This window comes from Tripterygium wilfordii, chromosome 11, assembly GCF_013401445.1.
Source record: "Tripterygium wilfordii isolate XIE 37 chromosome 11, ASM1340144v1, whole genome shotgun sequence".
NCBI lineage: Eukaryota > Viridiplantae > Streptophyta > Magnoliopsida > Celastrales > Celastraceae > Tripterygium > Tripterygium wilfordii.
In genome coordinates, this window is record NC_052242.1 from 5284117 (window position 1) to 5310727 (window position 26611).

At 35.7% G+C, this 26611-nt stretch overlaps 2 protein-coding genes across 4 annotated transcripts; both read right to left on the minus strand.

The window, feature by feature from the left end:
• Window positions 1-1753: 1753 nt before the first annotated feature.
• Window positions 1754-6879, minus strand: LOC120009634 (replication protein A 70 kDa DNA-binding subunit E-like). The gene is made up of 2 exons (XM_038860285.1): window positions 6404-6879; window positions 1754-4600 (listed from the first exon to the last, which is right to left on the minus strand). The coding sequence occupies exons 1-2, from the start codon at window positions 6682-6684 to the stop codon at window positions 2083-2085; spliced, it is 2799 nt and encodes a 932-aa protein (XP_038716213.1). The 5' UTR covers window positions 6685-6879; the 3' UTR covers window positions 1754-2082.
• A 5716-nt stretch (window positions 6880-12595) lies between these two features.
• On the minus strand, window positions 12596-23854 carry LOC120009597 (protein CYCLOPS-like). Of its 3 annotated transcripts, XM_038860250.1 has the most exons (13): window positions 23732-23854; window positions 22768-23641; window positions 21881-21936; window positions 19351-19491; window positions 19108-19156; window positions 18977-19029; window positions 17459-18138; window positions 16573-16616; window positions 16424-16469; window positions 15663-15711; window positions 14260-14382; window positions 14113-14190; window positions 13004-13134 (listed from the first exon to the last, which is right to left on the minus strand). In XM_038860250.1, exons 2-12 carry the CDS (start codon window positions 22957-22959, stop codon window positions 14157-14159), a joined length of 1467 nt encoding a protein of 488 aa, XP_038716178.1. In that variant the 5' UTR covers window positions 22960-23641; window positions 23732-23854; the 3' UTR covers window positions 13004-13134; window positions 14113-14156. The 3 variants fall into 3 exon arrangements, with proteins under 3 accessions (XP_038716177.1, XP_038716178.1, XP_038716179.1); XM_038860249.1 differs by lacking the exon at window positions 14113-14190 and having other exon boundaries at window positions 12596-13134; XM_038860251.1 differs by lacking the exons at window positions 13004-13134; window positions 14113-14190; window positions 16424-16469 and having other exon boundaries at window positions 14289-14382.
• Between the last annotated feature and the right edge of the window lie 2757 nt (window positions 23855-26611).

Genomic DNA, 26611 nt, shown 5'->3' on the forward strand with positions numbered 1-26611 from the left:
GTGAGGGACCACATTCTCCTTAGGTTGTTTGATTGCAACAAAAGGACCCATTTTTTGGTTTTAAACCTGTGGTTCCTATATCACCTCCATCCATTTTTTTACCTTGAGAGATATTAGGAGCATGTGAAGTTAGTGGTTGTTGAGCAAGACTTGGGATTTGGAGGTCTTGACGGGTGGTCAGAAAGGTTGGTTTCAGGTGTCGATTGTTTCTGAAAGTGAGAAGGGGGCTAAAGTGAATGAATTTGAGAATCTGATTTTGGGTACAGGGGGTATGAGGTGTTGGTTGTAGGTATCGGGTGAGTTTGAAAGTGTGGAAGGGGCTAAGTTGGGTTGATGTGGAGATCTGGTTGTGGGTAAAGGTGAGGATGTTGTTGGTAAGGTGGGTTAGGCCATGGAGCATGGTAGAGAGGGGGTTGAGTGATATTGTGTCGAAGAAGAGCGGGAAAGTGATCGGAAGATGAGGGAGTTGCAGATCAGTGATTTGTGCAGGGGTGGGTTGCGTGTATGTAGGTAGAGACGTTGATGAGGTGGGCAAGGCCATGCGGCATGGTAGAGAGGGGGTGGTGTGGTGTTCTGGAGAGAGAGAGGTGGGTGGGTATGCAGATCGATGGTGGTGGGTCGCGAATACGGAGGCTGGCAGAGGCGAAGGTGGGAGGGGAGAATATGGTTGCTTTGGGTAGTAGAAGAGGTAATAAGGCAAAGGTAATATCGAAGGGTAGGGAGAACATACCCTAACCTGTCATTGTGGGAAAGTTATGTATGATTCTCGTCTCATGTGCAAAAAAAATCCAGACCAAAGTGAGGGAATACTGAAGATTACAAGTAAAACATGAACAAAATAGAAAACCTAACCCAGATAGCATCTGCTGAAGATACCATCGAACACGATGGATTTGGAGGCTCTCAAATTCAAAGATAATTTGAGAGTCTCAAATTCTCAAATCTGAACCGTTAAACTAATCAAACGATAAATATACACAACACGTGTCCAGCCATTGAATCTCTTTCTTTTGCAAGGAATTTCTCTCCTATTCAAATTCTCAAGTCATACGATTTTCATACGGATTTGTGCATAGCATCAATTCTAAGTGTAAAGGCATATGCGGCTCTAGCATTTCGACATTCGATGCCCCTGTTCTGGTCTCGCAAACACCTCATACGATCTGGAGGAAATCTCATAGACCCATCTCTGATTCTCCGATTCTCACTCCATCTCCAATTGTCGTCCCATCTCTGATTCTCACTGTCTTCTTTGCTCCTCATATTTGATTTATCAGTTTAGAGTAGTATTGAATTAATATGTTCTTGCCGGATTCCTGTTGTTATTCGGAGCTTGATTTGGGTAGTGTTTGTGCACTTATGTGGCTGTGAATGAAATGCACACCAGGTGTTTGATAAAAGTCCTCACTGATTTGCATTAGCACAAATCCTTTCAAAGTCTGTAGACATATTTGTGATTGTTGTTAAATTACAACAGTGATGATAGCGTTAACAAAACAGTGGGCTTGGAAAGAAGGTGATTCTTGTTAAATTACAACGAGTTGCTTTTTATGAAAAATTTTAGGTGGGTTAACAGCGACTAACGTGGCTGATCTGTAGCCTTCTGATTAACTGAACGGTTAGGATTAGCCAAATTTGAGACACTCAAATTCTGCTGAATTTGAGAGCCCCAAATCCGAAGAGGACTATCAACGAAATTCCAGAAACGTGAGAAACACAAAAACCTATTTGAGAATTTACCATCATATAAAAATTTAAATAAAGAGAGCCTCACTAATTTAAAACATACTACATGTATCAACAACTTAAAAAGGAAATACATTGCAGGAATGCAAAAAGCAAAACTTCATCCGACAATAGAAGGAAGATATAAGTTGTCTTCAAGGGTGAGAGTATCCCAAGTTCCCAACTGATATGACGCAAAATGCTCCCATTGCCAACACTGCTGTACAAAAAAAAAAAAACACTAAACCATCCATAGGCTCATATCACATTAGAGCAACAAAAGACCTAAGCTGACTGCTTAGCTTCAACTCTGATAAAACTCTCTACAAACTTGCACCAATTAATACCCAAGTAACGTTAAAAGCCACCAACATGTTGCTTTGGAAACCCCCCGTATTTCCCAGGTGAAATTCCACTGCTTCCATAAGCAGGAGGAATGTTGCTCAGTCCTGGACAATCTCTTGCCCAGTGGCCAGTTTTATGGCATTTGAAACATTCACCAGAAGCACCACCAACCCCTGCCCCAGGAGATACTCTATTGACATAGCCAGCTCCAATAGGCTGTTCTGGCTCAGAAGGAGAAATGTTGCTCAATCCTGGACAATCTCTTGCCCAGTGGCCACTTTTATGGCATTTGAAACATTCACCAGAAGCACCACCAACCCCTGCCCCAGGAGATACTCTATTGACGTAGCCAGCTCCAATAGGCTGTTCTGGCTCAGACATGATACTTGGGCAATTTGTTGAGAAATGACCAGTACCGCCACAGCTGTGACAGTATGCAGAACTACCAGTTGTAGGAAGTGAACTAGAATACTGGTTTCCATACTGACTAACTTGCTTAGCCGGTGACCCAAACTCTCTACCAGCAATGTAGCTGTTCCTTGTATGACTTGGTGCTTGGGGCCCCGTTTGTCTATTAAGAGCAGTCCCAGTCCCTGGATCACTCATGCCAGGGTCTAAACCTTTACTTTCTGCCTTCACAGAAAATGCTCCAGAATCACCAGCGTTAAGCTTAGTCATTGATTCCAAAAGAAACCTGGACTCGGATGAATAATTCATCTTTTCAGCTCTGACCACCGTTGACTTTACTCTGCTTTCATCACTGAATGTTTCCTCCTTTACTTTCAGCTTGAAGATATACTTGGTAAACATAACTCTACGAATAATTTTAGAGAAATTCTCATCATCTTGGTTTTCAAACTTCAGATGATACAAATCTTTAGCAGACGTACCTAAGAGTTCCTCCCCACACTCCTGAAATGCAGTTACCCATGTTATGCCGGTATGATCTTGTATCTGGAGCTGCAGTATGTACCGGTAATCGCATTCATCAACAGACTGTTCACACCTATCACACCACCATTTCCCATCACCATTATTTGTAACCTTTTTGCTGCAGACGCGATCACCATTCTTTATTGGACAAGCTGTATAGCAGAAATTGTCACACTTGATAAATATGACAGTTGCAGTGATTGTGATCCAATCAGGCTTTTCTGAAGTCCCCAGATTCTCATCTTTTATTTGGCATATGGTTTTGCGCACATCTGTCCTACCTAAACTTGAGATTTCCCTGGAAATGGAGAGACACTGGGTGTTCCTCCCTTCCTTGTCAAACCATTCCTTCAGCTTGCGCGCTTCTGGAAAATCTGGCTCTATTAATAGCTGACTCGTAAAAATGGTCCCAACAGCTTTGCCATTGAAATCACTGATTCTACCAGATTTCACAGCTAAAATTGGAAATGCCCCAGAATCACACAAATCTTGCAGTCTTGAGCCTTCTGCATTGCAAAAGTTACCCCATAGCGTTAAGTCAACACTTCGTCCAGACATGTCCATTATTCGGAGTGTTCTCTTCGAAGTCTCAGTACCATTTTTTCTCATTATTGAAGCCGTAGGAGTAATAAATGATACTACGCCGATTACATCAACAATACTGTTGTTCTCCATCTTTTCAATGCCACTTATGGTGCAGAAATGAAACTGTTGCTGGGGGATTGACTTATCATCCTCAAAGCAAGGCTGTATCACTGATGTGCTATCTAAAGAAATTTCTAGATCATTGCGAAGGTGGTTAAAATTCTTTTGAGCAGGTTTTAAAATTCCCTTGGAGAGCAAATAAACTTTACCTGCTTCAATTTGATGGTAGAATTGATCAGCAACCGCATTGAAACAGGTCACTCGAATTTCACCCCCATCCGAATCAAGGAGATCAAACGAGAACACTTTGCCATCACCACGGGTATTGTTATAGTGTCTTAATTCTCCCTTTGTTGTCACCCTCGCCTTGATTGTCCACTTACTCTGGTAAGGATTCAATGCAGCAATTGGAATTATTCTAGGAGCTTCATTTTTAACAATTGGTCCTCTGTTGGAATACATTGAAGGTGCCTGATATCCAGGATAAGACGGGTGGCTGTAACTGCCCAAAGGTGGCCGTGAAATTTCAGGTCTAGGATTTCGGAAACTCATGTTTTGATCACTATATGACCCACTTAATGATGATGATCCAGAAAAGCTGCCACCAACTTCGACTTTGGGGTAACTAGGAGGCACATTTGTCGTAACATCAACTTTGGGGTAACTAGGAAGCACATTTGTTGCAATATTGCGGCCAGAGGCAGAAGTATTGGAAAATGAACTGCTATTCAACTGATTTGTCACAGGTTGTTCCAGAGATGCACCAACAACATTTGCTTTATCTACAAGGCCACCAGGAAGTGAACTGCCACCTAAAGGTTGGGGATTGCCAATGACTGTGCCGGCTCTATCAGTGGACTGCACAGGCCCAGAGGTTCTTGGTGTTGCAACAGGTTGTCCAATGAGCTCTGAGGATTCAACTACCACATCCAAATTCATGATAATGACAATCCTGTGTAAAGTGCACACAATTACGAGATTATACAATAGCATAGAGTTGAAATTAATATAATGTACATAAGTTGGTTAAGTCTGTAGAAGCAACATGTGGCCATGTAAGCATACATATTTTACAGGTGATATAATACTCTAATACACATGACCTTTTATTCTCTACCAATGACTACTTGTAAGAAAAGTACCACATAAACAATTTTCTATTCCTTCCATTATAACTGTCTCTGTCTGCATGTTCATGTAGTAATTGAAGGTAATAAAAGTCAATATGATTAATTTTCAAAGCAATGACGAAATATTGCAAGCGATAATTCTTTTTTTCCAAGTGAGGAAAACAGGCTTCAATCAGGTTAACTTCAAGTGTAAGAGATTAGTCAATTCAGAGCCTGATGAATAATGCAGCCCAATTGCTGTAGCTCTTCTATCCACTCTAGATGTCCACCTGTTAGTATCCAACCCATACTAAGCCATAATGATTCTCTTCCACAAACAACAGTAGCTCTTCTATCCACTCTAGATGTCCACCCGTTAGTATCCAACCCATACTAAGCCACAATGATTCTCTTCCACAAACAATTCTCTTCATTTACAAATATTATTTATGAATGTCCTTTAAAAATTCCAGAGAGAGAGAGAGAGAGAGAGATTTAAGACAAGACTGACAAGTTACAAATTTTTTTTGTTAAATAAGGAGACATGTTACAAAGTTGCCCAATAAAAGGAGGAACAATGACCACGAAAAATTTAAGAAAAGTTTAAATTACTTTGTCAATTATCAGAGAAGTTCAAACCCAACACCATAGTGATAATAATAATTAAGCTGCAAAGAGAATTGAAATAAAGAAAGTTTAAATATCTGAAAGCATAGTAATATTTTCCTAATGGTGTCATCTTCAAAAATTAAAACCACTAGCACCAACTACTCCTCAACACCTCCTTCTCGCAGCCATCTCTTAATAACATCTCCAAAATTATACCGATTCAGATTCAAGAATCCACGATGAATTCACAAATCTCTGGTTGGATGAAATTTTATAGATTCAGATATTCTTCGCTCAAAACAAAACAACCACGGATATTAAAGAAGGGTAAAAAAAGCCCATTGAGCTAATATAGAAAAATTAATCATAGCCATTGCTTATCATCCCTTGCACCAGTCAGCAATCTTTATGTATATTCAAATACTCAAAACCCTACTATTTTTGTAAGCAAAAAAATCAAAAAACAGAGATGATTCATTATTGGCCACAGATAAGAAGGTTCTAAGGAAGACATGATCCAAAATTTGATCACCTTGAATCAAGAGGCTATCCCAAATATCAAACCACTCAACAACTTAAGATGTCTACAATTGCATGTTCTAGAAAGAAAGCTTATAATCGTCTTTCTCAAGGAAGATTCCACAGGTGCTCATGTGGGTAAGAAAATCCTGGAGGAGTTGATAAGGACAACTACCTAACTTCCAGAATATCATTAGTGAAGTGGTCCTCATAAAAAAGACGGAAAAAGATGGATATTTTCGAAGGAAATCATAAAGAACTACTATTATAGAAGACAAACTTCGATTTCGCTCGAATAAGAGCAAATCAAGCACATTATTCCAACCATCCATAATTTTCATTGCATTAAGAGGGAGAAACAGCAACATCTTGAGAAGACTAAAAAAATAAAAATTGAGGGTAGCACCACATCACACGAATAAATCCATCCGCATACGCTCAATTTTCAATCAGATCAGAGAAAGAAAGCATAAATAATTTATCGGTTGAAAATTAAAACACTAAAAACCTAAACTTACAGTCGGCCTTGGATGACGCTGCATGAGTAATCATTCAAGGTGACAATGGACCCTCGCTGCAACTTCTGAGAATGGACCAAGTTGTTCAAGTGAGTGGCAAGCATGCCCTGCTGCAGCTGTGAACCATCCGATAATAACACCCGAAACCTCTCGGTTGCTTGTTGCTGCTTCGTCTGCACCTGTTTCAGGTCCGTCACCTGCATCATCGGCTTGAAATCCTCGGCCGTCGCTCCTCCACCGAGAGCCCCCACCGCTCCCTCAGTCAGCTTGGTCGACGCCATCAAATGGGTTTACTGATCAATTGAAGGTATTTGGATGGAGAGAAGGAGAGAGACAGTATATTAATCGGAGGGGAATTGAAGAGTTCGAAACTGATCTTGGGTAGAACCCTAGCGAAGAGAGAGTGAAGCGCCAAGAGTTTTGAGAGGGAACCGTTTGTCGTGCCTTTTGGGATTTTGGGTTACCGATTGTGGACACGGGATTTCTCAAAATTCCCTATGTACCCCTTTAGTTTTTCTTCTAGTGTACGCTAGTAGAATCGGATGATTTTTTTTTTTTAACAAATATATTTGTCATTCAAATAGAATATTGAATACACATATGTTTAATTCAATCTATTATCAATTGAACCAATGACCTCTGGTAGGTAGAACATGATCTTTTTCGACTATTATTAAAAACTAAAAATTTGATTAAACCGGTTTGAATTGTTTTGAACCGATTAATTTTTCTTATACCACGGATAATCCGCGAATCTTTTAAAAATTTTGTTTACTTATTTTTAGTAAATTAAAAAAATATTAATTAAATACTTAGAATAATTAGTTATATAAAAAGATAATTATTCAAAATCTCTACATCTTCTCCTCATTTTGGGTTTTTGTTTATCTCTTTTATTTCAAACTACAGTTTTTTAAATCTCTTAATCTATCTAATCTAATCTTCTAATCTAATACATCAATGTAATATCGAAGCTAAAAGAAATTTTAGAAAAATATTATGACGCCACATCAACAAAAAAAAATAATTCACAATCTTACACCTGTAAAATTGCAAATTTATTTGTTTTAAATTTTTTTTAGTTATTTGTATTTGATTTCTTTATAATACAAAATTTTAATGTTACAGTTATTGACAATTTCAATATGTTTTTAAGTACAAAATAAACTGAAAAATTGAAAATTATTATGTCTTTTAAGTACCAATAATTGATGTATTAAATTTATAACCTAAATTATTTAAATAAAAAAACGTTATACACAACATGTATAATAGAAAACTTTAATGTTACAATAATTGACAAAATTCAAAGACATTATATACCAATATATCCTCAAGTACAAACTAAACTGAAAATTGAAAATGATTATGTCTTTAAAACAAAAAAAACGTTATATACTTAATGTTATAATAATTTTACACCAAATTAAATTTATTCCTCACATATAATAAATTTAATACCGTAAGACATGTTTGCTTTAATTTTCATGGTGACTCTATTTTTCTTTGTAAATAACAAACAAATATGTCTTGCAAACAAAAGATAACAAATAAAACAACATGACTCTCAATTACCTTGTGGATCTAAACTCAGTTACGCTTGATTGACACATTCAAGTTAGGATTACACGTATGTGAGATTCTCTGAATGCAAAGAACTACAATGAGCTAATCAACATTGACATGGTTCTCCTCGGTGCAAAGGTAATTGTCAATAATTTGTTCAATAATAAATATTAAGTATGTTAGACCTTTAAAATTTTTGATATATTTTGATTGAGTAGGGCACATTCATGCATGTAGTTATATGGAATCAACAGGAAAAAACATTTCTTAGCGTATTGAAGGAGAGGCTCATTTATCGAATTACAAATTTCAAATCTTAACGTATTGAAGGAGAGGCTAATTTATCGAATTGTAAATTTCAAAGTCATTGAAAGTAAAGACATGTATAAATCGGTAACTGAAAGGTAAAAGGTATGATAATAAAGGGCAAGATGAAAAAAGTTTTTTAAGCATGTTAGATTGGATATTATAATTAAAATTTAATATTTCATAAACTAGCGAAGATAAATAATTAAAAAATTTACAACACCTAGCGCAAGCATTGCACTAGTCTTCCCCTAAATTTGAGTTTATTTCAATAATTTCTTAATTTTAAAATATGATAAAATAATTTTGTTAATTAAATATGTTGTTGATCTCTTAATTTTCAATTATAATTATCAAATATTTTGGTTTTGTTACGATCATTAACTACCTTAATTAATCAATAAATATGTCGTCAACATATAATAATAACATAATAAAATAAAGTTTTTGTTAAAGTCTTTGTTTATCCCTCAACATATAATTTAGATTAAAAAATTATTTAATTTTCTAAATGACCAATATAAATATCTTAGTGCATAATTTTAAAAAATAAATATAACCAGATTAGTTAGACTATTGGTTAAACCAATCGACATGTGAATTGGTAATCGACCCCCTGACCGGGTTGATCACCGGTTAGATTAATTATTAAATATTAGTGTTAACTCATTAGGAGATTATAATCTTGTCAATTAATATTTAATTTCTCATTTAAATTACGGTTATTTATAATAGTAATTGTGATTTGAGAGTTTTCTTCTAGAATCAAGACAAGATAGTTACTGTCTTTAGCTTGCTTGATAGCAAGCTGAACTACAAGTACTTCGCCTCTCATTTGGTCATGGGATTTGACAAGCCTTTCGTACAAAACAAGTGCAGTATTTTGTCATTAGATGTGTTGCAACTACATCTTTTTGCCTCTATATAGGGCAAAAAAGAGATTCGAGATTAGAACTCTCTTCGCCTCCACCGATCTATATTTAAAGTGTCCTTTCATAAGAACTTTTAGTATTTCTTCTTAGTTTTCTAGCATAAGTGCACAAAAAAAACTTTTTGATAGGATTGTTCTAGAGGCATCTTAGAAAACTGGGCTTGGGCATTGTACAAAGGTGAGTCATCATTGTTGGTGCCACAACCTTTGATTCGTTTTTCCATACTGCTATACGCATAGGTTATGGTGGATGATTATTGCATGTATATTTGTATGCTTATGTACATGTATTGTTAATAGTGCTTGTGGCATGATCATATGTATTATTTTATGTTGCTTCTTATTCATTGATTGTTGCGTTATTTGCCATTTATTTCGGTAGATTATATCTATTTATACATATTGCTTGTGTTATTGAGCAAATCCTTTTCCGATATTTACTCACCCGAATATCTTTCTCATAGATATCAGTTCTTGTTGGATATTTACCTCTATTGGAACAAATAAATTGTTGTTGGAATGATGAAGTTGATTATGATAACTTCTTGCAAATGCGGGAGGTCACAAGTTCAACTTCCACACCCAATAATTTCGGCCAAAGGCCCATAGGAGGTTCTCTCTACACAAGTTTCAGTCTAGTCTAAACTATCACTAGCGTGGAGCAGGCTGGGTTGACAGCCTTAATTCAGAACTGATCTATCTATTCGGTGGGTATGTGGCTAGGAAATTCTTGATTTTCAAAAAAAATTATTTGCCCCTGATGGGTTTTATAACTCATCCCTTCTTTGATTTCTCTTTTTCAGGTGAGTTCATTGAAGGAGGTCAGCATCTTGTGAAGTTATTCACAATGAAATTGATATTAATATCTTATAGGGTTAGGACTGATTAGCATAGGATTTGATTTTTCATGCTTCGACATATTTTTTATTTGTTAGTCTTAATTATGAAATGTTTTTATAATTTATCTAGCATTTATTTGAATTTTGAATTTGATTGTTCAGATTTTGCATAGTAAATGTGGTTGAGAATATTTTTATAGTTTCGCATATCTCGTTGTGATGGGGCTTTACACCTAAGCTATACATTGAGTTTACCTATATCTCATTGATTCTGTGAAAACTTTATGAGTTCAATTTGAATCATATATGTTGATCATTTTTTGTCAAATTGAAACATATATACATACTTCATATTGACCAAATCATCACATGAAAAGCATGAAGAGCTTAAAAGTTATTTTGTTTAGTCATATATACTCTTTCTTGTAGCAATTTTGAAATGACAATGTTAAGGTGGCACATGTCAACGTTGCATGTATTGAGATGGACAAGAGGTCTACATTCAATATTAAGAGTCACTTGGCCAAAATAACGAAGGTATAGAGCTAAATTGCCAAATATATTCTCATCCGATTTACATCTTTATCTACTTGGCAAGAATGAACTAACATGGAATGAAAATGGTTGACATAAAAAATGCTAACATGGACATGAAAATAATAATATGGCAAGGAGCATTGGTCAATTAGAGGGATTGTATTTTGTTTTCTACATGCTAGTTTTTGGTAAATTTATTTCTTAAAATCCTCACAAACTTATCCATATATGCTCACCCTGCCATAGAGCGGAATAGGAGGAGTCTATTTCATGTATGGAAAAAGTCGATGCATGCTACTAGAAGTATGAATTCCAAGCTTTATTCACTACCTTGTGCCAATATATCGGGAGGGTATTCCTAAATGCCAAAAAACTATTCGTATTCAGGCATTACATACCCATCTTAAATGATTCTCTGAATCTTCTTATTGACTTTATTGAAGTCATGATTCTCCATTTGTCAGATTTCAAGTTCCCTTTTGACTCTGCCAGCTTTGCCTTTTGCGCGGATGTCCTTGGAACCATTGGAGTCCTCATCTAAATTGACATCATCTAAATTGGCATCCCGTATTCTGTAACTAAAATAGAATAATATTCAAAAAATTTTAGGTAGTTTAGAGGGCATAGCTAGTCCAATTAATGATTAAAAACACATTTCAATCATTTATGATAATTTTAATTTTCCAAAAATTAATTAAAAATAACCAAAAAATCAGAAATTAAATTTCTGAATTTTCAGCACTGGCCGCGTAGAAAACAGCGGCCAGGAAAGACCGTACGCTCCCACACACGTCACTGGGTGTGTGTAGTCCACGTGTAGCATTCCCGGTCTATGTTGGCCACCATATTTTCATGTTCAACTGTTTTCGTCATTTTGAACCCCATGGTGGTGTCCGTTTTATGAAAAAAAAAAACACTACCGGAGATGTCTCAACCTCTCTGGCCAAGAGTGGGATTGGTTCTAAACTTCATCTTCGACCTATGAACCCTAATTCCTGTAAATTTTTAGTTTCAAACAACCAATTTCGGAAGCTTATTACTCCCTTTTTTCAAGTCCGATTTTAGCATACAATATATCGTTTGAAAGCTTATATTACACCCTTTATTAATATGTAAATAAACCAACACAACACGGTATAATCTAGAAATTACAAAGTCTCAAACTTTCGGTTTAATCACAATTTCTGCAACTTTCATATTAGAAAAAACAGTTTTTCGGGCCAACTTCCGGACTACATATCTCATTCAATTATTCTTCCAAAATTATGTATCACATACCACTGGAAAGCTTGCATCACATACTATTTAAATACGTAATCATCACAACAGCATGCATACTGTACAAAAAATTACAGAGCATAGAAAATCGAGTTTAACATGATTTGAAGAATTTTCCAGAAATTTTCAAAAGTTTCAGACTCGAATTTTATTCAATCCTAACTCGTTCCATACCATCTAGAACACATTTAGAGACCATAATACATGATTAACCTTGCTCCGATACCAAGGATGGATGGCAACTCATGCACATTATCATGAAAAACACATTTTCATGGCCAAGATCATTGTATTGATGGTCTAAAACATACTATAAAAGTATACCTTGATTTCCACAAAGTTGAATGTAATTCTTGAGAAGGAGAGACCACAATCCAGAGGGAGGGAGAGCAATTTCGTTCTTAGAACTTGTGAGACCATAATTAGTCTCTTGGGGATTGTTACTCTCATTGGGGAGTTACGATTTGACCCATCTTGGGTGTCCACTCCAAGTGTACCATAGCTAGCCAATGCTAGCCAGGCCAACAATACACAATCTCTCTTCCTGGGGGAAGGCTGCAATGTCACTTTGTTGGTAGCAGGACACATTGCCATCCATATGAGCAAGAGCTACTGACAGAGCAAAAGCCCCAACAACCCTAGCTTCTAATACACTGAGTTGTAGTTGAAATACAGAAACATGACGTAGAATACGAAACTGTTCTCTGTTTCTTTGGCAAGCAGAACACAAAAATGTATTTAATTGGGGAACTTTTCATTTATAACTGAAGTTTATAAGCAACAATTAACAGACAATACAAGAACACCAGCCCTGTCACAGGCATCAAAGAAGCTGTTTAAAAACATTCTCAAACTTTTTGTAGATAAATAGAATCCGTACTTCTAGGGAATACGTAAGGTTGAGATTTTACAGTCAATACATTGTAGAAGGTTTAGAGCTTGAGTTTTCCATTATCCAGGTCAATGGGGAAACCCTAGCCATGCATTTATACAAACAACTGGACAAACAAGCCCTCTCCACATTGCTTCTTCATGCCTGAGGTTGGAAATCTTCCACATGAATACAACTTAAGGCTTTAATCACTGCCGTCATGAATCTTGGGGCGCCAGTTACAATGTTCAAGGTCCACAATTCTTTATAGCAGGACGTTTACATGTTGCCTGTTTGTGAGATGATTCTCTCTATCTCTTCCAGGAGGCGTTCCTTTTCATCTCCCAACTCCTCATTTTGCTTTTGAAGCTCTTCTATCTGCTTAGTCTGTTCGGAGTCCTTCCTGATAATTTACAGCACAATGGTTGATTAATAATTCGAAAGTTTTCCTCAATCATGCACTAGAACAACTAGAATTTGAAGGTCTGAATCCAATAGCCAGGGAGAAAAATTTTGATATTACCAATCATTTTACACTGATTAATACAAGTCACAAGAAACAGAATGATGAAAAAAAGGAACTAGTCTGGTAGGCATTTAACAACCATTTGTTAAGTTGTTATTCACATGAAGACAAGAAGTCATCCCAGTCCCAGATTGAGTTGATAAAGCATATCGATTGTCAATAGACAAAATCCTTAATAATAAAGAAAAATAAGTTTCCAAATATAACCAAAAGGAAGTAGTTTTTCAGGACTTATTTGTGCGGTAGCAAAGGGTCTTGGAACCTAAATATTATATATGGGAGATCATTTACACCAGTATTTGTCTATTATTATACTGAATTAGTAGAGAAGATTATCTCACCTGGGTGACGACAGAAGGTACATGTGGAGTGGGACGAGGAAGTGAAAGAAGAGAAAGAAGAAGTTTCAGTGGATTTGGATCACCCCATGCCTAACTGCTCACTGGACAAAAATAAGGACTTTTCCTCTACAACATAAAATCTTTAGGTTTAACTCCCTCAACACTCCTCAACCTGAATCACATAACTTGAAGAAAAAAAGGGGATATCAAGCATTCCCAACTTGTTACAGATTTTGGATTAGGAATATAAAGTTGGAGGACGCCAGTTCTAAGTGGAATTTGAAACTACCAAAGTATAGACTTTAAGAACTTAAAATCTGCCAGAGTTCTTTTGCAATTAGAATATTTTTGATCTGTTCTCTAAAACTATGTCCTTTAAAACTTATTGGGGTATGAAGCCAAATTTTGCAAAGCCACACAATCTCATCTTTAAAGAATACCATTTATCGCTCAAAAAGAACCTTATAAAAATACAAAAAAAAAAAAGCGGTGATATAAAGGATTTTTAACATACAGCAGAAGGAATGATCAAGTTGACCAATCTGGCAGAGAACCTATTCAGTGCAGAAGTATGACAGTGCTGCTAAAATGACTAAAATATACGATATTAGAATATTTAATCCCAACTGCAGGTAAATAAATAATAAATTTACATAATTACCTATTCATGAAAGATAGGTTAAGCTTTAGTGACCGCACTTCCTTCTCAAGATTTTCACAACGCTTTAAAATTGCTTGCATATCAGATGGAACTGCCGGTGTCAAATTCCTTGCCTCGGCCATTCTGCACATAATGAATCAGTTAGCAGAAATCAAATTCATCCAGATTAAGGAAGTTAAAGTTCCTGGCTTCCTGCTCGGTGCTAGAATGTATACATTTCATTTCATACATCATAATTGGAAGAGACACTATTAAGCATCCTGCTCATGTTTTCAATTCTTGGCAAAGTAGAAAAAAAAATATGAGAAAATTTACTACAACCAACTGTTATGTGACTAGTTAGTTAAGCTCTATATTCCCATGAATATTATTTTGGAATCTTTTTTTGAAGCTTTTTGCAACTATTTATTTATTTGTAAAAGAAATGACTGCCAAGGATACCAATTCAAGCTTACAAAATACGCACTTGCACATGTAGTGTGTCTATATGTGTGTGCGTGAGGGCCTACGAGTGTGTGTGTGTGCGCGCAAGAGAGAAAGAGAGACTATACAAGGCCAATTATAGTAAAATATAAAGAACAAAAGAGTTTGCTTGTATAAGAGCAATTGCAATGGGAACAATTTGCTAGGCCAGCAAAAATCAATACTGGGTCTCATCTCTATTACATAAAAAGTCAACTCAAACACGTATCTCAATACAGCCACATCAACAAAACACATCTCCCAATATAACCACATCAGCAAAACACAAATTCCTATGCATTTTTCCTTCCCACCCAACATGGAGGCCAACAAATTCTCATGCCCTCCATGTTGTCCACAATAAAACTACACCAAAACACAATCTTCCAATACAACCACACCAGAAAACACATCTCCCAATACAGCCACATCAGCAAAACACAAAACTCAATACAACCACATCAGCAAAACACAAAGCCCCATACATATTTGTTGGCCCAGACAAAATAACACCATTGCAAGTGCTCTAAATGGGAAGATTTTGCTAGAAAAGGTTCATAAAAACAGTCTTTTTTTTAAGAACTTCAAAAATCACGATTCCACAAAATAGAGAACCGCAAAGAAATGGAGTAGTAAAAAGTATGAATCCTCCATATCATTTGTTTGGAACAGCATTCACATCTTCAACAAATGGCCAAATATTGACGAGAAGCAAGAAATTCAAGCGAAAGGCTTTTTGAGTGAAACAAATATCGAAGTATATATTTATCGTTCGTGTGTGCTAGTGCCATTTAACTAACAAAAAATTGAGTAATCCTGATAAAGGAAAGATTAGAAAACTCTTGGAGTAAGAGTAAAAATCTATTGCTTGGGCCTTTACTTTCCATTTGCCAGTTTAGAAGACAGCATGTTGACAAGGAAACTATAAATGTCATACGTACTTTCGGGATCGCTCTACCCTACGCTTTTTTGTGGAGTCTCCCTTGTCCCCTGCATAACTTCTGCTGGTTAGCAAAAACCAAAATAACTTCGTAATTTCTGTGCTAATGCATCAGCTGACTTTTTTATTCGTGTAGTGTTTGTATCATGACAAGCATACTAGATGGAAAGAAAATAAAAGGTTTCCATGATCTCTTACAAATGGAAGCAAGTTCAAAGTAGTACTAAATCCTTAACATGAAGATACACAATGTATATGTTCTTGAGATTACTGTTGACATCAAACGCAAAACTAGAAGGCATTGAAACAAGAAAGAAGGGCCGTCAGCTCAACTCATTTAACATAAGATTATTTGTGAACATCAGCATGAAATGGTCTCTTTCAGAATAATTCTTCCATTTTAATGTTACTAAGTGCATCTTAGCATATCCTCCAGTAAAAGGGCACCGTTTCAAGGATGTTTAACTGGTGATGAGAAAGATCGAGATCTAGCAAATAACATCATGCAAGTAGAAATGCTAGATGCAGATTCCACAACCTAAAATATAATAATGATTACAGCGTTTGGGTATTTTAATGCAGTCAGTTAGCTTTCCTTGTGTGCACAGAATGTCAATGAGTTGTGCCCTATAATTGTCGGGTCGTCATTTTCTTTTCAAAATTCTATCAAGATTAAGATGGCCTGAACAGATTTAGCGGTAAAGTGAAACTACAATGGGAAAGCCAAATTTTATGGTGAAGTAATGAGCATAGAACTCTAACCTGTACCAGCTGAGGTTACAGATCCATGTCTGACTAGACCTGCCCTCTGTTAAAGATTTCCAGAGATTAAACAAACTTAAACAACCAGCTTATGGTTCACATTACATTTTTTTAACAAATAGCCATAATAACTACTTAATAGAAAATACCTTTTTGTCGTCTTTCAAATTGTCAATTATCTGTACCCTGAAATCTGGAATCCAAAATAAGATAGTTATGCATCATAAAACCAAATTAGTATATGTACTTTCAAGAAAATTATATATGATTCATTTCTGAACATCAAAGTAACAGAACGTGTATCAGTCCATCATGCGCTTTCAGAAATTCACATACACTATACTTTTGGTTGAGGAATTCGTCTTGCGGTAACATATATGTGACAGAACCAAATTGTACAGATTTGAAGTTCCTCTTATTCATATGGCCCAAACTATTCATTATTCGCCATGCAAAATAGTTAACAATGTTGATAAACGAATTAGCAGCAAGTCAATGATGATGCATACGAAAAGTTGATATTTCTTTTAGTTTTCATCTGTTGGCACTTGTAGTTCCTTTTTGTATGTCTGTCTTTGCTGATAAGAAAGTTTATCTTTCTTCTCAAACAAAAAGAAAACAAATAAATAAATAATACTCCAGGTCTTTATCTAAAAAGAAACATTATGTGAGCTTTGTTAATGGGCAAATAAAAACACTTCATTGGAAAGAGTTGTTCAGATAGTGAAATCTCTCTTTATTAGAGATCATATATGATGCAGGAGGAGGGTGGGGGGACATGCTATATGGAACTAGGTTATTATAGAGAGTAAAATATTACAGATATGACTAGCTCTTTTGGGATCAAGTACAAATGCGACTGTTTTATGCTAAGTTTCTGACAAGTTTAGGCGTAAACAAGATAGGGACAAGTGATATTGAGGTTGGCAAGCAGAAAAGAAAACAAAACAAGATCAATGTTTCTCCGTAAGAAAAAATATGGGAAGTTTTCATTAAGAAGGGGCCAACGAAAAAACAATGAGTAAAAGCATATACCTTTGGCTCTAGAGTCATTTTCTAAACTCCTAGTCTTTACAACTTGTTTTTTCAAGCTCTCGCAGAAGGTTGGAGTTTGACTTGAGTTGCTGGGACCATCACAAGCATCAAAACCAGATGAAACTACTGGTGCAGCAGCAGAAGATTCACTCTGAGAAGGTTCTCGAGAAACTGCACTAAACTGAACTGGGTTCATTGGATTTACAAAACATTGCATGTCAAGATCTATAGATCCTTGAACCGTCTGCAAGAATCCAGGATCCTGTACTTCACCAGAAGGTATCTCTTGAAAATTTCCCATAATTTGATGATTGTAATTTTCCTGTCCTTCGTCAAAAACAGATTTGGCAACAATTCCTTGATAAAGCCCATCAGAGCAATTTTCAACAGTTTCTTTCTCAGCTTGGGTAAATAGCTTTTTGCGTTCCAGTGTGCCCTTCAGCATGCTCACAACAGAGGATACTTTATCAATATTACCCATTTGATCAGAAGCATTGTAGGAAGATGAATTTGAGGGAGACATGAATGTATCCAACTGGTTAGCATTGTCACATACTGTAAGGTCACCATTTGGTCTAGCAAACGCTTGTTTCAATTTATTGGTGCCAACCCCAGAAGAATCATGCAAGGCTTCCATATCAAAAGTCATTTGAGTGGTTTGCATGGCAGCATATTTCCTCCTGAAAACAAATATGTACTCACTGAATTATAGAGAGGGAAAAAGATCAAGAAAAACACACCCTTTCCTTCTAGAAGTAAACATTTTCTACAATTAATAGGAAAAGGATGCATGCAAGATAAAGGAATTTAATCTGATGGTTCCCAAATATTATCTTCTTCAACTTTTCCACTTTTCTTCTCCCTAAAATTTCATTCATTTTTCTCAACTTCGACTTGGCTCTGTGCTTGGGCAAATCCATAGGCCATAGCTGATGGTGATCTGATCTGGAGACAATTTGGAAGAGTAAGTGATCCACTGGCTGATGTGGTCACAGAATTCTTAACATATCAATGCAGTGTGTTTCATTCTCTGTTTATAAGATGATCATGGACAAGGCATCTGTACTATTTTGAGGAAAAGTGTGAAGATATGTTATAATTTAAAGTGAAAATTTTATAATATTAGGGGACTAAGGTCCTCACTTTCAAATAAACTATTTTATCCACTTAATAGGAAACGAAAGCGTGTAAACTGAAGGACTTAACTCTGGTGATACTCTGCTTCTTGTCTCTCAACTACTGTTCTAATCACTCTCATTAATTTTCTTATTAGAACTTGCAGCATTAATGAAAAGGCAAATGTGATCTAAATTTGAAGTCATCTGTTGTTATACATGAATGCAAAAGCATACTACAAAAATTCAATATACATGATCCCCAAGAGTTTCCATGAGGCGAGAGAGAAAATTTATCTCCAAAGAGATTTTCCAGCAAGTGACGCAATATATCACATTTTTAAAAAAGACAATATATAATGATGTTACTACAGATGATAACATATGTGTGAGAAATAGATACCGCAACTCAGAAGATCGACTTCGTGTCATAGGTTGAGAACTGTGAAACCAGGCCTGGGTAGAAGTGAGGGATAATCAGAAAATCATGACCTCTTTGAAACCAAAGTTTTTATGAACTTAAAATAAACAAACCTTGGCGAAATGTAAATTACGAGCCTGCATCCCACTTTCAACAGCATTCCTGATAGAGGTTGAGAGCAGAGTAAATCATACAATAAAAATGACTTGCTTTAGGGAACCAAAAATTTGATTGAAATATAATTTAAATATGCATAAAGATGTGAAGTTCACACTTAGCAACTTTGGGGGACTAGTTGATGTTATACAAAATTGATATTTCCGACTCATTTGTAATAGAAAAACTGCAGCAACTACCAGATTGATTGTTGGCCGCGTTCACTGGAGTTCTCCTGAGCCAATGAATTACTCTGCTCAAGCAAGATATCTTTGCTTCTTTTCTTTTGAAGGGCATCCACATGTTGCTGATTAGAAAAATTGGCTAGTTCAGTGGATAACCTGCACTTAGCATAGAGTGATTATACGCAATAAATCGGTACAACAATAAACTTGAAGAATAAAGCATGAAAAAATTTCGCAATAAAAATGCACGTAAATACATTAACAAGGTATGGGAATTATATCCATTCTTTGATGGCTTTAAATAAATTGGTCATATCCTCCTCAACCCCAAAAGCTTCAGAAGCATTTGTACAATATCAAGATGCTCCCGAAAACATAATTGATTTCCATGCCACCAAAAAATAAAGCTCATTTGCCGGTATTGTGACATTTCCTACATGCTCCCATAACGATTATGCCTAAATGTCATTTTCTTTCGAATGATAAAATTTTATTTTATGGGGTAAAGGGAAATTTGTTGGAGGAGGGGGAAGTTCAACATGATAACAGCTAGAATGCAGTGACAATATTAAGGGAAAAAAAAAAGTGCTCTTATCAAGACTTGGAAATAGAATCAATAGGGACAAGGTATGGTACGTTGAAACTATTGTCTGCAATAAAGGCAGTAACTGCACTTGTAAGGAATGATGCTATCCAAGTTGAAGGATTTCGAAGAATGACAGAATGAACAAAATGGATGCATCTTGCTGCTGTACAGACAAATATTGTGATAGAAATGCATGACACATAATAAAATGAAATCATAAGACAAGCTCCTAACAGTTGGAATAATATCTTTCGAAGGCCAGATTGATGGGACCATTAATATTTGCACCACAAACATCAAATTCAAGTTACAGTGTGAAATCAGAACGACAATGCCGCGGCAGGAAACATTAGTCCATCATGAAGAAATGTCCATTGTTAATACTAGTGTTATTATCCAGTCCAGTTGTGCAAAGAGAAGCATTGGAAGTGTTACTTTTCAAATCCTTAGAAATAGCTGCATTACTCCTCCACAATGGAAGTGTTCTTGAACGTTGGTAGAATGATTTACCACCATATATCATATTCTCAAATTAAAAGAGCCTCTATTTGATGAAATGCATTTACAACAGATATTTCTCCAAAATCGAAACCTTGAACCTGGAAACCTTTATGCCATGTACAACAATACAGGGTAGAAATAACTTGAAGATTTCACGGATTTGACGGGAAAAATATAATTCCTGAACCACCAGCAGTCATCTCAAAAGCTAGGATGAAGAAGAATGCTACCAGTTGGGTGAAGATACTCATTTTTTGTGCTATTATGTTTTAGGCATAATAATCATTGCTAGTCTAGCAGTAGCATGTCAATGGCTACTTGTTATCTTTGCCCACTATTGTTCGCTTCCCCCATCTAGTTGAAACAAATTTAGTTCAGACAGCCAAACCAACATGGCCAATTAGTCTTGGAGTAATAATTATACGAGGAAAAAATTGATTGTTATCCCGCACCTCACTTCTGCTACATTATCTCAACTCCTTCATGTCAGCTAAAGACTAATTTTGATACAAATTTGCGTATCCAATACTAATAATTATTTATACCAAAGAAATCACTTCTGCATACGTCTTGCCCTTCCCTGATCCCACCTGCAAGAAGGAAACCTTGCTCACAAAATGTCTACCATTATCCATGTCATCCTAGGCATTTCACAAATTCACTCACTAATCTTGATCTATTTATGTATGACGTTCTCTAACTTCTTTATTTACCAGCTCCTTTCCAGTAATCCAATATAGATACTTCCATACAACCTTTTCTTGGATTTAGAAAATCGAAAAACTTTAGTTTCCCCATTCACCAGATCTTTTTTCATTGTAGGTACAACCACCATAAATACTACCTTGTACACAACTATTGCTTTTACATTTTCCACAATGAGTAAAGTTAAGGAAATTCCCACTTACTTCAGTTTTTTAGTATTTCCTCCCCCTGATGAACAAATAATATTTGGTGGATGGCATAAGAGCTTCCTTAAATTATACTTTTCCAGCATGATCATATGACAATTCATCTATCAAACTTACATTTTGAAGACATCTAAATTTCCTCAAAGGTGCAGCACTTAAGACCTTTAATAAGAAGGTACAGCTCATTTCTTTCCATTACACAAATTCTAAATAATTTTTCCTTGTATTAAGTTCAAGAGCCTTCAGCTTGTCACCATAGCAAATCCACAGCACCGTAGATTTAGAAGTTTCTGAATACTCATTATTAACATCTTCACAAATATTTAGCATATATTTTGCATAGGTTAGAATAGACCTTGTATCTTATAAATGAACAATATAAGTGTGAGTGGGTGTTTGTCATAAAAATAAGCATGTCACAAAGCTTTTATTTTATAAATAATCATAAAAAATGCATCAATATGCCATGTCTTCATTAGCACATAGAAGCAAGTACCAAAGCCCATCCTAATAAAAATACACGATAGAAATTACTTCAACCTACTACCTTCTTGTGGCTTGTCGAGTACAGTAAGCTATGCTTGATGAATTATGACCATGATTCTGAAGAATAGAAAAAAGAAAATCAGTGTAAAGTGAGGAAAAACCGCAGAAATAGGGAAAATAGAAAATCATCTTAATCCACAAAGACCAAAAGATTGCATTGATTTTTTATGTTTAATCATATTTTGTTGCTACAGAATGAATTTAGAGAAAATCATACTTTCTTAGCACAGTAATGTAGACATCATTGAGGACATTCAGATAAGTATCCTTGATCAGTGATGTGGAAACTACGAAAGCACGTCAAATGAAAACATTACCATTCTTTTGAACCGTTGAAAGCCACATAAGGAGACCCAAAAAGACATGGTTGGAAGTGATAAGGAAGGCAATGTGCTCTACAATATTAGTCGAGGGTGTAGCTTTTGATAGAAACCAACGGTGAAGGAGAATTTAGATTCTCACTAATATCTTGTATTGATTCATGTAGCCAATCCCACTAATGTTTGGGATAGGGGCTTAGATGATGATGATGAGATCTAACATATTGACATCCTCTAAATCATTCACTAGAGGAATATAACTAATGCAATGGTCAGTTGATGTTCAAAGCTGCGGAACTCTATAGATGAAAATTGAAACATGCACAAAGCTTGAAATAAAAAATGAATTAGACCAGGTTCATCCTAATTTTCTCTAAAGAAGATATGGGGCAACTTCCGTATCGTGTATTCGTGTTTTGCACCAACAGGAAAGAATCAATCACATAGATAGCTGATCAAAGACCTTTAGCAAAGCCCACAAGTTTCAAAATTTTGATGCCATGTTGTTCAACATTGGACCACACAGACTACAAAGCAAGTCAATAGTAAGGATAACATGGTAGCTTGCCTCTCCATTCATAAGCCAGCTTTTAAAGAGCTCCTCACTATCTGTACGAAAGTTTTGATTAAGATTCTTGAAACCCAACATCTCCATGGTCGGTACTGGCAATCCAATTGAGCTTTCCATCAAGGATTTCAAAAACAACTCCTCACTAGAATTCCTATATAAGTCTGAAATCACTCTCCCCTCTCTTTCCATTATACTTCTTTCTCCCTCAAGTCCTTTGACTGGCTGCAATTTGATATGGACTACAATTCTGCTGGATGCCCACTTGTTTTACCAAGCCTTTATAGTTTCCATCATTGACCATACTACCTTAACTGAAATGCTAGAAAGATCAGCAGGCACCCCTTCCTGAAGTACTAATATTTTAAGCCCCAAGTAAGGTAAACCATACCAACTGAATGATAAAGGGATCCCATAAACCAAAAAATCATTAAAAACTTGATTCTTGTAAGGTAGCCTTGATCTGTAGAGTAGAACAACGATAGTAAAGAAGAAACCACTCCAATCTATGCAGTCAGAATTTACAAAAGATCAACTCTCCCAAACAATTCCACACCAGAATTCGCACTGAAGACAGAAGAAATCTTGCACTTGATACAGCAACAAGACCCGGATTTCACCAGATTCAACAACTCTTCATAAGCTTTCAGTTGACAATAATAAGAATCTTAACATACAAGAAGTCAAAGACCTATTCAGTAAGAAGACAGGGCAACAGCAAGAAACCTAAGCGTACAAATTTTCTAATTGAGGAATTGTAGCAAACAAATGGTGGGCATGTGGAATCTCCAAACAAGATTTCATGCAGTACCCTGGGGGTAAAAATTTGCGGCACCAAGTTTTAACTTAGAAGCTGAAATCACCCCATGGAAAACTGAATGGAAAAAAATCAGCATAAAATATACAACAAAGCTTCAAACATGTCAATCAGTATAAATATATTAATTGTTTACAGAGGTTTTACCTGAGTAGTAGGTGGAACTTCAGAATTGGGTTTCGGCAGCCATGAAAGTGACCTCCTTTTTTTTAAAAAAATGGAGCCGTTGAGATGATGTTTTCATCGTTTGTGAGAGAACCAGTATAAAAATATGTTCTTACATGACACGCTTAAGACGAAACGAGCAACATGACTTGATCATTATTAATAAATACGAAAATTAATTAAACAATAAAACATCTCTGATTGCGATGAATTTAATTTTTGAATACTTTAAAAATAAAATAAAAAATTTGTGTGCTTCAAATCAACGGAGTCTATTATAATTTGACACCTTTTTTCTTTTTGAAATGCCCACAGGTCACACACTAAGCCAGTTTTTGAAAGGCTCACAGATCACACACTAAGCCATGCTCGAGGAGCATGAAGGCCACCACAGCGGATGAAAAACTATTCAAATCTCAAACCCCTTGGTGAGAATGAAACTTTAAACCTCAAGATCCTGGACAGACAACCTAACCAACTAAGCTACCTCCCATTCTCTTGCAGTTTGACACCTGGACTAAGGAGGGTTTCACTTGGGAATTAATCACTTTGTGCAGACCAGAAAAGTCCATGATTATGTAGCCGGCCAAGTTTCTTTCCTCTTTTTTTTATACTTATTTTGTCTCTAATTTAACTGTGAATTATACTACTGTTTTTCTAATACCTTGATTAATTCCAGTCACATTGACTTTGTGAACAGCGGACCAATCAATTATAAACCATCCAACAATTGCTTACTGATTTTGTATAACCTTGTTGGGTCATTGTTAATGATACAATTGTCTAAACAAAGAAGATAAAGGTTTAATTTGGCATTGTTTGTGTCTATTGAAATTTCTCAAAATTGGATGATTCTATAGAGTTTGGTTTCTAAACTGTCAACTATGGTTCGTAAATAAAAGATTACAAAAGCACAATTTTTCTTTACCATAATTTATTTATGGGATTCTCATTCCCCTATGATAAATTGATAATGTTGCCAAAAAATTGTAATATCATGTTTAAAGCTACCATTTATACCATCAAAATAAAAAAAACTGTCATTTATCTTCTTCTTTTTTCTTTTCTTTTTCTTTTTTTTGAAAAGAGGTCATAGACCTGATTGCATTAGGTTACCCAATAAATTGAGTAACTGAGACCCGTAGACACTCATTTAACAATAATCTTCTTCTTTTTTAAAGCAGAGTCATCTAACAATTTTGCAATAAGTGTCATTTTTTAGTGTCTATAATTCTAACGTGTTTCTTTTGGAAGCCCCATCTCTACGGCGTTTGAGGAGAAGAGGAACGAAATCTCCCATTTTCCTCCTCCCCTCCCCTCCCTTATAGTTTCCACTTTCTCCTTTGCTCTCTTATTTCTTTATGAGTTTCTTCATATATTATTCAATAATGCTTTGGCTTATCGTCCCAAAAATCTGGTGGTTTTACCTTCAAATCTGGTGATTTTGCCCACAGATCTGAGGGTTTTGCCTTCAGATCTGGTGGTTTTTGGTGGCAGAGACGTCCGTCTTATGGTAACTCTAATCAAGGTTGTGAAGGATATGTTCCATTCTTTGACGAGATTTAAGGCAGTCCCTCATCGTGCAACTGTTGCTCCAAGGCCCCTGTCTGCCTCTTAAAAAGAGTATTATCTCTTTGCTTGTCCGTTTGTGTCATATGCTATTATTTTGGGAAATGTCTTTCCTTTGTTCTTGATTTAGGAGTTTGTTTTTCTTGTTATGCTACTAGAGGACTCTCCTATATATGTATTGTGTAACTTGTGTTCTGCCGGTTTAATACAAGTTTCTATTATTCCAAAAAAAAAAAACATGTGTTTCTTTCGGTGGCAAATCTAGGAAATAGATTGAGGGTGAGATTGGTTAGTTGGTTTATAGGAAAGAGACAAAGGTTTGGTGGGGTTTTAGAGGTAAAGCACCAAAAATTTTTTGGGGCTATTTACTTATAAGTGACCGGGAATGAGCAAATATCTATATAATCATTAAATTAAGTAAATATATATAGTGATTAAATTAAATAAATATCTATATAGTCATTAAATTATACATCACAAATTAAGATATAAAATGCTCAAGATAACAAAAAAAAATCATTTAAGTTGTGTTAAACGATTTTTCATTGAGTATAAATCATCTATCATCATGCATATATGAGTGTGTATAAATCAATATTGATTCTCTTGTATAAGTGTTTATCAATCCATAAATATAATTTCTATATTAACTATATATATTATATAGTTATTAAAAATATAAATATTTTCAAAAATTTCAGGGTGGACTTTTTAACCTAAAAACAATTAACTAAATAAAGAAAAATCAATTTATGAAAAGAGTTCAAATTCAATTTAATTATGATGATGTGCAAATCTTGCTCGGTTTGCTGATGTATCGAGGTGGTCAAACCAGGCTTCTTCGGATACTATTGATTGTTGAGTATTGTTTCGCCGCCAGATGAGCAAATTCTAAGCTAAGAGGTCTCCTAAGGTGTGTTGCTTTGGAAAGATGCTCTGATACTTATGTTAGAATGTGAGGAAGTAGAAGGATTCCTCTTGGGAAGTTCTACTTTGTTTTGGATAAGGTCCCATTATAGTAATGGAATAAATCCTATTCTACTATAGAGTGTGATCTTTGTTTTGAGTAAGTTTTAACTTGGCTAGGAGACAACCTCTCTTAATCTTCGAATTGGAGAAGGATTCCTCCTCAAGAGTTCTACTCTGTTTTGGATTCTGAATGCTTCTCATGGTTTATCAGAGATAGTCGGCCAAGTAGATAATTTGAGTTAAGAGACCCGAGATGTCTAGATTCTGACGATGTATGGTCCATAAATTGTCCTCTATTTTGGGTTTGATCTAGGTAACCTTGGG

What these genes read in the sequence shown, in the direction of transcription:
- LOC120009634 (XM_038860285.1), bottom strand. Translation starts at nt 6,684, where the DNA reads ATGGCGTCGACCAAGCTGACTGAGGGAGCGGTGGGGGCTCTCGGTGGA. An exon ending in AGCGTCATCCAAGGCCGACT is followed by an intron (nt 4,601 to 6,403) that starts GTAAGTTTAGGT and finishes CACTTTACACAG; the next exon opens with GATTGTCATTATCATGAATT.
- LOC120009597 (XM_038860249.1), bottom strand. Translation starts at nt 22,959, where the DNA reads ATGGAAAGAGAGGGGAGAGTGATTTCAGACTTATATAGGAATTCTAGT. An exon ending in CGCGGCCAACAATCAATCTG is followed by an intron (nt 19,157 to 19,350) that starts GTAGTTGCTGCA and finishes AACCTCTATCAG; the next exon opens with GAATGCTGTTGAAAGTGGGA. An exon ending in GTAATTTACATTTCGCCAAG is followed by an intron (nt 19,030 to 19,107) that starts GTTTGTTTATTT and finishes ACTTCTACCCAG; the next exon opens with GCCTGGTTTCACAGTTCTCA.